Source organism: Bidens hawaiensis, unplaced genomic scaffold (assembly GCF_021521415.1).
Source record: "Bidens hawaiensis isolate Kalapana, Puna unplaced genomic scaffold, B.hawaiensis_p1.1 tig00017855_1, whole genome shotgun sequence".
NCBI lineage: Eukaryota > Viridiplantae > Streptophyta > Magnoliopsida > Asterales > Asteraceae > Bidens > Bidens hawaiensis.
The window spans coordinates 212,838-224,891 of NW_027492692.1; the positions used below are offsets into that span (position 1 = coordinate 212,838).

Below are 12,054 nucleotides of genomic sequence, written 5' to 3' on the forward strand. Positions count from 1 at the left end.
TAACCTTCAAAATACCATTAACAAAAAACAAAACAAAACAAAAAAACAATATGTTTCCCATCAAATGCACCATTTTGTGTAGCCATTCTCAACAATCACACTATCATATAATAAAACTGTATATGTCAATCAATCAATCAATCATACCCAGTAAAATCCCACCGACAGCAAAGCTATAGGTAGGGTCTGGGGAGGGTGGGATGTAGGCACACCGTACCTCTATCCAAAGGAATAAAGAGGTGGCTTCCAGAGAGACCCTCGGCTCTATATGTAGGCACACCGTACCTCTATCCAAAGGAATAAAACTGTATATGTATTTAACGAAATTAATTATAAATGTTTTAAATTATTGTATAAGGAATCTCACTAACGAGCGTTTTCTTCAATTCGCCACATCCAACCCGTGTGGCAAGAATATAGCAATCGTCGACTAATTAACTTAAAAACAAATTGTAATCACTAGGAAGCAAGAATGAATGTGTCGCCTTATTCCTTTCTTCTTTTGCAACCCGTAAATAATGACTTTTTATACACTTTGATCATTATGCAAACTGTAAACTGCACCTACATGGAACTTCTTTCCATTGCTTTGTTCTCCAAAAATGACCTGAAAAGTATAAAAGCTTGACGAGGGCGATGCAATGGCACTTCGTGTCCTGCACCCGTTACTGTCACGAATGTCAGCCCGTTATATATTTGGCTCCAACCAGCAACCTAACCAGAAAAATCATTAAAAGTATTCAGAAAAATTATCATTAAAACACATTTACAAAATTTGAAAAAAAAAAAAAGAAAAGAAACTAAAACTAAAACTCTTACCTTCCCATTATCATACCATGGATACCAATTTGCGATCGTTGTAAGATTTAGCGCGTCAATTGAATATCTTGTTGCGGTGAGTGGAACAACTGAGTCGGTATCACCACTGCATACGTTGTTATCATCGTATCATCATTATAATAGAAACCGTTATGTTAAAAATGTAAAGTAAATAGATGAAGTGCAAGAAATTGTACCTGAATACCCATATGCGTAAACCCGCAGCTATGAGCTCCTTGTAGATCGGAAGCATTGAAAGCGGGGAGTCTGTCCAATACCCGCCAACAATATCACTGTAATTTAAGGAAATATCACATTAATATTATAACTAAATCTTAAAGAGAGTGAAAAAGAATTAAAGATTTAAATTTTAAAAAATATACCTGCATGTTTTCCATGGATATGAAAGCTTAGTTATGTTGGCATGAAAAGCCTCTTGAACTTCAGGTAGATTGAAATACTGATTTGCATAATTCTCTGTGCACGGGTCATATGCTCCGCGCATCCATGGCTTTTCACAAAAAAAATTAATAAAAAGTTAAATAAGCTAACAGTCTTTTATTTTTTATGGTATACTAATGAGAAAATTTTGATATAATTAACTTACATAATGTCCTCTACGCTTAAAAGACGAGGTGATACCGCAAGGTTTTGTATATATGCTATAAGGATCAATACGACCCTGTTCGATTTCAGCGATACTTAGAGCACTAATGCATTCAATAGGTGGATGTTCAGAAGAACTTCCCTCACAAGCTTTTTGAAGAGATTTGTAAGTAGAATCTGAAATTAAACCGTGGGTCCACCAATACTCGAACGTGCCAACATAATCTTTGTAATCATCAGTAACAGCATTTCCCACCTAAAAAGAATGATTCAAAGTTAGAAATTATGGAATGATGTTGATGCTTATAGAATAATAGTTAAGTTTTTTTACCATGAAGCCCTTGAAGTTAATAACCGGATTCTTTACTCCTTTGTTTCTTTCGTAAATGAGTTGAGATAATTGAGGAACATAATGACCTGAATTTTGTTATTCAATATGCATTAGAATATTAAGCAGTACAAAATATTGTTAATGTAATGTAACAAGATTAGTGAGGGTTTATAAGAACCTGCATAACTTTCTCCAGCAATGTAAAAATCTCTGTACTTGTATTGTGGGAATCTTTCAAACCAATTGACAAGAAATGCATATGAATCTTCGGCTGCATATTCACAACACCCAAATTCCAAAATCACCATAAATGTCAAAATCAAGAAAGTTTAAGATAAAAAGATCACAACTTTATGCAGTTTAATCATGTAATTATACCAAAAAGACAAAAATTAAGGAAGGTTAAGCTTAAAGATCACAACTTTATGCAGTTTAATCATGCAATTACCTCATAAAAAGTCAAAATTCAGGAAGTTATGTATTAAAGATCACAACTTTATGCAGCATAATCATATAATTCACATTCAAAAAGTCTGAACACAATAAAATATTACAGGGTACGTCAAAAAAGGAAAACTTTTTGCAGATCATGAGCATCATACCTGTTCTTGCATCACCAAAAGTATACAGATCTGATGTAGTGTTTGTATATGAATACCCAACTCCTGCTGGTGATTCAAGAAACAACAAATTTGCCACTGCCAAAATCAAGAATCAAGATTATTACACCAATTCAAAAAAAAAAGTCAAATAATAAAAATTACGCACATTTATTCCAAGAATAAGGGTTTGTGTAAAGGGTCTTCCCATCAGAATTAATATGCAAAGGCCCAATTTCTTCAGCAGCACCATAAGCCACAGAAGAACAGCCTGGCCCACCATTGAGCCATAACAACAATGGCCTTGACTCTGGATGTCTACTTGCAGGTGACTCAGTCAACCAGTAAAACAATGCTCTACCAGATTCTTGATTCACAGTAACATAACCTGAATACTGATTAAAATCAACTGGTGGTTGCCCGGGAAGCTTAAAAATCTTGTCTTTTTCATGATCTGATAAAGACCCACAACTTCCAAGAACAACCAATGAGAAAGTGAAACAGAATAAGAAGAATAATGAATTAGCCATGAGTTTGTTTAACTGTTAGTTATGGGATAATAATAAAAGGGTTTTATAGACACATGTTTGGCTAAAAAGATGAGTGAAGATAACAAAGAATGGATATTAATTAATAAATGATTGTAATTAGTGAATGTGGAAGACTGACATCAGAAGATGGTGTTATGAGGAGAGACAGCACAGAGGATGCCTAAGAGTTGACGTGAACTCTCTTGATTATATTCACAAATTTGATTGATTTGTTGGACATTTCTAATATTAAATTTGTTATTTATTTTATTTTAAAACGGCGATTTTTGGTGTTTATACTACTTTATTCTCTAAATTTGAAGAGTCAGGTTGCGCTACTATGATCATAATATGTGTAATATTTTAATATTAAATAGTTGTCTGTAAGATGTGGGATAATTATAAAAGAATAATAAGAAGAAGATAAACTATATCTGTAGAATATGATTTAAAGATACTTATAATAAGTTATGGATATTATTTAAATTAAATAAATATATTTTATGGGGAAAGTTAACGTTTAAATTAAATTAACATGCTAACGGATAGAATCAAGTAATTTAATTATATTACAACATAGTGTAATTATGCAATTACATCGTAATGTAATATACTACTTGATTCTCACAGTTTTCACGTTAATTTAATTTGTATATGATTCAAACCCTATATTTTTTAATATCCTGATAAATATTAAATTTTTTTAAAGAAATATGTTACCTAACAAGGTTACAATGAGGCTAACACCAATGTCTAATGGTAAGGGTCATTAAGGATGTATAAATAGCTAATTCTTAATAGAGAATTACGAAGAAAAACGGATCAATGAATGAATGTTACCTTAATTTTGAAAAGTGTATGGAGATTGATGTAGAAAAAAGTATGTAATTAAGAAGAAATTATTTGATTGGTTAACACATGTTCTCTCTCCTTCACACCACATGTCTTTCCCTCTCTTTCGTTCCCTTAACTGAGCCCCTAACCAGACGTGATGGTGGTGACACAGCCAAGCTACCATATTGAAACGAACCGACGAACGCCCCGTGAAAAAAAATCAACTATAATTACAATTTATAATTTTAATATTGTTTCATACTTTCATGGTTTATTTTATAAAAAATTGAATTAAATGAAATATATGTAAAACTTAATTATTATTTTATGATATCTTATATAATATGAGGTCACTTTGAAATACAAAATAATTATGAAAATAAAAATTATTTTATCATAAGATAAGTAATTAATTTGATAATTGTTCTAGCTTATTCATTTTAACAATTGTGATGTTATAATATATAATCAAAGAAAAGTATTAACGTTTTATTGAATAAATAATGATTTTGTCATTCCAGTAAGCCGGTTGATAAAGACTTTGTCTCTTGTAAAGAAGACCAGAATTTAAATTATTGCATAAATTATAATGTTAGTGTAATTTAGAAGTAAAATTGTAGGAGTAGATAGGTGTGTGTGATCACCGTTTAAAAGGTCCAAAAGGATAATACTAATTAATGATGTAATTTAAAAGTAATGGCATGGCTTAATTTATAGTGTTCATTGTATTGTTTATTTGGTTGAAATTCTAACTTGTGAAATGGGTGCATTATTTTTGGGTTTTTGACAATTGACCGAAGGTGCACATGGACGAAGAAGCTGACAATATTGAAGGGAAAAGATTTAAAATGCAGGAAAAAGGTTGGCCACTTTATTATGGATTGGATCTGATTTGCAGGGAAGAGAGAATAATAATAATAAACTGACTTGCTATTATCGCAATCAAAGGAAGAAGAATGGTGATGATGATGATGTATGCCATGACCCATTATTACCATAAATAATGTCCAATAATTAATCCTTTCGAATTCAATGGTTTTTCTATTTTCATCATTCTATTTTTCCTTATGATTGATGGTCATGTCTTTTCAAGTAAAATGAAAATGAAGTCTAGATTCACGATTAGAAGAATGAAGATGGTTCTTCTCAATAGTTATATTTTCTGTTTTATATTCCAACTAAAAGTGTTACTAAAGTTACATTTTTTAAAATTTTGTAACGCGGTTATTTTGTTTTTAAACTTTAGATCATCAGAGGTAGGGAAATCTGCATTTTGTCTCCCTGGTTTATATCGTCGCGAGATGGGTTAACTCCTGAAAAAGATTTTGCGAATTTTGTGCCCCTATGTTTCTCCGGCGGGTTCTTCTGACTCCTACCGTCAGTTGACTTACCGTTGACCTGCTAAAAATTGTGAAATGACCCATTTACCCCTTATCTTCATCTTCATCATCTAACCTAGTGTGTGTGTTCTTGGTGTAGACGACCGACCAATCCTTCACCGTTTATGATCCATCAAATTAATCCTACAAATCTTCAATTCAACCTTTACCATGACAAAATCCTAATGTATCAATTCAACCCTCACCATGACAAAACCCTCATCATCATCTTTCACCTTGTTCTCAATCTCTTTCTCTACCTGTGCATACATATCATACATATATGTGTAACTGTGTGTTTGTTTGTGAATGCAAATGTTATAATAATAATAATAATAATAATAATAACCCCACCCACCCACCCAGCTTGTTCTCAAACCCTCACTCTCTTTGTGTACAGACATCTATGTGTGAATGTGTTTTTGTTTGTGAATGCAAATGTTATAATAATAATAATAATAACCCCACCCACCCACCCACCCACATTGTTCTCAAACTCTCTTTCTCTGTGTACAAACATCTATGTGTGAATGTGTGTGTGTTTGTGAATGCAAATGTTATAAATAATAATAATAATAATAATAATAATCCCACCCAGCCACCTTATTCTCAATCTCTTTCTCTCTCTCTGTACATATATATGTGTGTGACTGTGTGTTTGTTTGTGAATGCAAAGGTTATGATGATGATGATGATGATGATGATGATGATGATGAAAAAGATGATTACAGATCTGAGCCATGACGGTGACCGTACCCAGACTTTTTCGTCCCAGAATTTTTCGTCGGCGCCGGAGCCATTGGGTGGGTCGCCGGAAATTCTAGCGATGGTGGTTGATATGGGGTTTGTTGACTTGGGGTTTCGTGAAAAAATGGGTTGTCAGGAGTCAGCGGCGGCGGTGTGGTTGAGTTTGCCGAAAAAATGGGTGGTGGAGGATTCTCCGGTGGGTGGTGGGTGTGACGAATAGGTTTCTTGATGATTAATGGTTGTAATACCTGTGTTGGATGGTTGTTGTTGGATGATGATGGATGATGATTATTATTAATATTATTATTATTACTATTATTATTATATTTATTATTTATTAGAAGAAGATTACTAAAATACCCTTAGTATGTTGTTATTATTACTATAATACCAACGGTCAACTGACGGTGGGAGTCAAAAAAACCCGCCCGAGAAATCCAGTGGTCCATTATGCGTAAATTCTTTTTCAGTGGTTATTCCATCTCGCGACGTTATTTTCCAGGGAGACAAAATGCAGATTTCTATTAGAGGTATAGAAAAGGTAATTAGAGAGACCTTGGGTAGTTAGATTAGCATATATGATGCAAGAGCTATAAAAACAAGTTCCAAAATCAAAGAGGTGCGTATTATTAGAGCACCATAGCATGCCATTGGCCATTTGTGGCAGACGTGGCGGCCAATGGAGGTCAATGTGGTGGAGAGAAGGGTTATATCTCGTGGGACAAATGCTTGTTGGGAATGCCCTTTGTGACAACCGATAATGATAGAGTTGTTTTTTATAAATATGTGATAAAGATGTCTAAGACTTGATGAGGTTAATGATTCTTTCGGTATAAATTCTTTCATATAACCAGTGAATCATTGTATTTGACATTTTTTCATTTAAAAGCCTTTAAAAGGTTTGTGATGGATGTGTTAAAAAATATGAGTAGATAGTAGATACCTTGAAATTCAAATAGATGTAACGTTTTATTTATATAATCAATGTTGCTCTATGTGTAAATTTTTGTTAAAATTTATTTTGTAAAACACTTGTTTTTATTTATTATTGTAACTTCAAACCCTATAAACATACTCGATCGATACCAGTCACTTAATTACAGATGTTTTTTTTATTTTGATTACTTTTTTATCACAAAAAATCACTTGAAACTCAAATTCAACTTTCAAGCACCCACAAAGCAACACTGAGCAAATTTAAGAGAAATAGTAAATATGAACGGGTCCATTGGACTACGCATCAATTAGTGGCGGGCTATTGGATACTTCAAATGCAAACGGTTTTACAAAGAGAAAGGGTGAGATTATCCAAGCGGTTGTGTCTTTGTGGTGGCTGTGGAAAGCGAGAAATAATATTATTTTTAATAATAAACCTCTATCAACAAGCAACATAGTGGGTGACAGAACATATAGACAAATTTTTTTTTCTATGAATTACTAATTGAAACAAAAGTTTAAAGATAGAATGAAAGAATTTACGGTAATGTATTGGGAACTCTTGTAATTTTCGTATGATGTTTGTATCTTCTGTCTCTCTTGTAATTTGGGATTCTAATACCTAACTTGGGTTTCCTGGTTTTCTTTTATATAAATTGATAATTTCGCTTTAAAAAAAATAGTAAACAATTAGATTATTGTGACAAATGATGTCATATATGGTACAGTGAGTTATGTTGTACTTTTGTTTTGAGTGGTGGATCTATAATCTTTTTTGGATTGAGTATCTAATATTTTTATAATTTCTTTTTACAATTAGAAATTTGGTATAATAAAACATTTTTGTAATTTTTTTCCTGCATATATGTACGTCCGCCTATAATAATTAAGTGGGGCAGATATACATAAATGACCGGTATCGGCCAACTTGGGTGTCTGCTTCAATCATCACCACATATAAAAAAAAATGTTTTTAATAAGATATTTAAGTAGATCATTCGTATATCACATTCATGTCTTTTAACAAAAGTACAATAAATAATTGTGTTAAATATAAAGTTTGTAATGAATTCAAGACACATATACATAAAGAACAACAAAGCATTGTAAATAGCGTAATTTCAATAATAATAATAAATCACTTTCCTAATAAAATAATGAGAGTTGGGATGACAAACGAACCAGATGAGAAAACTACATTCGGGAATGCCAGTCAATTATGCGAGTGAGTACGGGTTTAGCTTAAAAAAACTCGTGGGTATAATATTAGGTGATATTTGAAGTGCAACTAATCGTATGTTAAGCATGCTAGAAACATGAAATTACTATATATTTACCTTTCAAGTTATTTTTAGGTGATTTTAAGATCATGTTTAGGGTCATAGACATTCAAAATAGTAATTTACACCATATTTCATAAACCCCGATGAGTATTGAGTAACGAGTACCAGACTTGTGTATGATTAGATATTAAACATGATTTTATAATTGAATATTAGATTATGATTACTAATACACATCAAATTACCATCAACGACATTATTACGTAATCCCATTATTAAAATACACATGGGATGTTTGTAAAGAATGAAGAAATACCAAATAATAATTAGCATTAGGAACTTTTTTTAATATATTTGAATGCCTAATAAACATTGTTGTTATAGTTATACACAACTAATATAATTGATTTCATTGATTAATATTGTATTTAATTTTTTCGAACGGCGATTATTTAATAAATTCAATCGTTTTTTCGGCGGTGTGTGTTGACAGCTGATTGGTGTTCCATCTTCACTATTTACTAAATGCACCCTTCAACTTTATTATCCGACATTTTAGCCATTCAACTACCTCTCATTTGTTAAATGCTAACATCGGTTAGGCCGTGTGTACTGAATGGAGCACATACGGCGTCAGTCACCGTGGGGGTTTTTTTTGGCTAAAAATGGTGTAATTGATGGAGCCAATTCAAATCATTTTCTTATTAATATTTTTTTATTATTTTTATATTAAAAAAAAGAAATTAAGCAGCCAATCATCTTCCTCCTTTCCTCCCACATCCGGCGTTGTGTGGGGAGCACCCCCCCCCCCTCCAAAGCGCCCCGAGGGGCGGTGTTTCCGGCACTTTTTGGGGCTTTTTTGGTGGGTAAACGTTCCAGTACACATGGTCTTGTGAAACAAAATTTGAAGCAACTTTATGAAATTCAATTTCATCTTGAGTTCTTGACTAAACTACTTCACATAAATATCTTTATTAGAATTACTATGTTAGAAACCAGTGTATTTCAAGTTGAAATCAGATTATTTTAGTTGTATAACTTGTAAATTTATATATTACAGAGTAATGAAAAATGAAATAAGAGAAATGTTAATAAGTAGTTTGAGCTCAAAGAATTGTAATACATGACATTTGATAGTTACTTGTATATTATGTATATAGATATAGATGTGTAAGTGTGTCAGACGCACTTATATTGCATAGGCCTTTTATAGGACCTGAGCGCAAAAAAAAAGACATAAGTGTGAATCTTAAAAACCAAACTTAAATAAAAAATTAAAAAATATTGTAATGGAAAATATCACTTTTTTTTCAAATACCAAAATAGTTTAATACCATGATTCTCAAAATAACCAATTATTCATACTTGAAATCCCAAAATAACCAAATTGTTCATACTTGAAAATAAAATATTCATAAAATATTAAATACTAAAACGAAAACCAAAATATCCTGCTTTGTGATATGTATAAGCAACTGTCGTTCATTATAACGAGAGATTGTAGTTAATTTTGTTAATCAGATGAATTTTATGTAAATTGTTTAAATGGGTTAGGTGATAAATAAAAGAAAATCAAGGTAAAGAAAAGTAAAAAAAATGTCTGAATTGCCGATTTTTCTCCTAAAGTTGCGCCTTCAGTCAGGGTAGTCGCTATATCACCGACTCGCCCTAAAATATCGCCTTGGCACACTGCTTTTAATAACTATATGGAAAAAACAACTTTGGAGTCATAGAATGTGTCACGTGGCATAACCATGTTTTTATTTTTTTTTATGTCAGAGATATGAAGAATTTTATAACTTCTATTATAACAATAATAATAATAATAAAAAGAATATAAACAATAATACAAGTATTGGCTTGATACCTTTTCTAAAAATAAACATGTATCATTTTCAACTTTAGAAGAAAGACATTGAACAAGATAGGAGCAATGAAGGTCACAACTTAGTGTAACTGTGGTCCAAAAAGGTCCCTATTGCAAGGAGTGGTATCATATTGGCATCGAGGTTTTACTTTGACCAAACATATAATATAAAGTTGCATAATTTATATTAACATTTAGAAAAGAAAAAAATGTTCATGTTCGGTATCAAATCTAAAGGTACACCAAAATAGGGTCACACTGTTACAAATAAGCGAGTATTGGCAAATTACAAGGTGATTAAAGAAAGATAATAACATGTAAGGATATATAATTCATTTGATGTCAAATTTCTGAAGTTTTGGTTGTTCCAACCACACAAAGCAATGATAGATAATTCATTTTAGTTGCGTTTTGGACACGGTTTGGTTCCTTGCATAACTCTCACATAGTGGAACACAAACCAAGATAATTATATATGTATAACCATATGACCAAAGTTATGGAAAAATCATCTGTACTAAATGTTTTCCAACAACCAAATATGAATGGTATTGCAGTATAAGAAGCATATATGTTGTACGATGTTTGTTCTCGTTCTCTCAACGTGTGTTTATATATAACTTTGTTTTTCTAGGTTTTATACGTTCATACCAAATACATATAATTCTTTCTGGGTGTCTATATTTGTATATATTATGCACCCAACACATTTGAAAATATATAAGAAATAAGCCGTTTCGTTGCCTTTTCATAGGCTCATAGCCACATTCGAAAGGGTACTTTTAAGTTTTTTAAGCCACCATTGGACCTAGCAAAAATCCTATATGTTAGCTTGACCCTTGTTTTGTGGAAGTCAAAGCGCATGGAGCGGATAGGATAACAAATATATACAAATAGCCTAGTATCGATATAGTACCAGTATGTAACATTATGGATTATGTTACTTGGTGTATTGGTCCGATTTGATGAAACGGCGAGCAATGACGAAGCTTGGACTAAGGCACCGGAGGAGGGGGGGAGCTCAAAATGTATACAAAAAAGCACAAACGAGGGGGAGGGTGCGTGCTCAAATTTTCGGCCGAGAAAGGCTAAACTTACACTACGTGTAAAAATTTTCGGCCGAAAACGGGTAAACTTACACTAATACGCACAAAAACAGGGCTCCGGAGCCACCCCGGACCTCAATGAAGCTTCGTCAATGCCCGCGAGTTTGATGACGCAAACATAAACCATATAACTCTGACACGATCCATGTGATTCAGCTATCTAAATGAGTTAATATGTTATCATAAAATGTAATCAAGTTGTAAATGGTAAACATATCTACAGATTATAGTGAAGTTGTAAACTAACTAAATGGTTACAAACTTACAATCGAGTTGGATGGCTAAATTAATTATAAATTATATGTTTGTAAATTCTTTTAACTTCGGTTTTAAACGGGTTGACGAACCAACTCATTTATCTGTATCCTAAACCAAATAAGACTCACTTATTAAGCTATTTAGGTTGGTCAATCTGATTACAACCACAACCTCTAATAACACATTTGATTCTTTTCATGTTATGTCTTGTGTATTAGTTGAAAGTTAGTAAGTACACGATGAAATATGAAATACTCTATACTGTTAATGGCCGGGGTCCTAATGAAGTAATGACAATGATCATGTTTTCAACTTGTTATCATCAGAAAAATCATGGGTTTAAGCAAAAGACTAAAAACCATCATTCTTATAGTTCAATAACGAGATGTGGGCTGGTTATGGAGGCGGGCCTCATTATCAAGTGGTAGTATGTGGGGGAGTGACAGGTGTGAGACCGACCAGGCCCCAAAGGCCTAAATGGTCACATAATTGCAACTAATGTTGTCGTTTGCACCTTCTCTTCTACATATATCTTCATTTTTCAACATGTTACTATACTCAGTGGCGGACCCAGGATTTTTTGTCAATGGGGTCCCAATTTTTCCGGTTTACAAAATTTTTGGGTCGGTCGTTATTCCGGTCGGGTCGAGAGGAGAAACATAATAAAACACGAAAATATGGTGTCATCGGAAACGAGTAAGTAGAAAGAATATAGATTAGAAACTAGATAGAACATACACTTTTAATTCATTTTTATTC

At 32.6% G+C, this 12,054-nt stretch overlaps 1 protein-coding gene across 1 annotated transcript; it reads right to left on the reverse strand.

The window, feature by feature from the left end:
* Window positions 1-343: 343 nt before the first annotated feature.
* On the reverse strand, window positions 344-2,910 carry LOC143554814 (serine carboxypeptidase-like 27). Its single transcript, XM_077044493.1, has 9 exons — window positions 2,525-2,910; window positions 2,359-2,454; window positions 1,935-2,027; window positions 1,757-1,842; window positions 1,427-1,681; window positions 1,203-1,330; window positions 1,017-1,112; window positions 820-925; window positions 344-714 (listed from the first exon to the last, which is right to left on the reverse strand). The coding sequence occupies exons 1-9, from the start codon at window positions 2,883-2,885 to the stop codon at window positions 565-567; spliced, it is 1,371 nt and encodes a 456-aa protein (XP_076900608.1). The 5' UTR covers window positions 2,886-2,910; the 3' UTR covers window positions 344-564.
* Between the last annotated feature and the right edge of the window lie 9,144 nt (window positions 2,911-12,054).

Bases quoted from the DNA above. Each gene is read 5' to 3' on its own strand.
- LOC143554814 (XM_077044493.1), bottom strand. From the start codon at position 2,885: ATGGCTAATTCATTATTCTTCTTATTCTGTTTCACTTTCTCATTGGTT. The intron at 2,455-2,524 runs GTGCGTAATTTT...TGATTTTGGCAG, and splicing joins CCCTTATTCTTGGAATAAAT to TGGCAAATTTGTTGTTTCTT. The intron at 1,843-1,934 runs GTTCTTATAAAC...AACAAAATTCAG, and splicing joins TGCTGGAGAAAGTTATGCAG to GTCATTATGTTCCTCAATTA.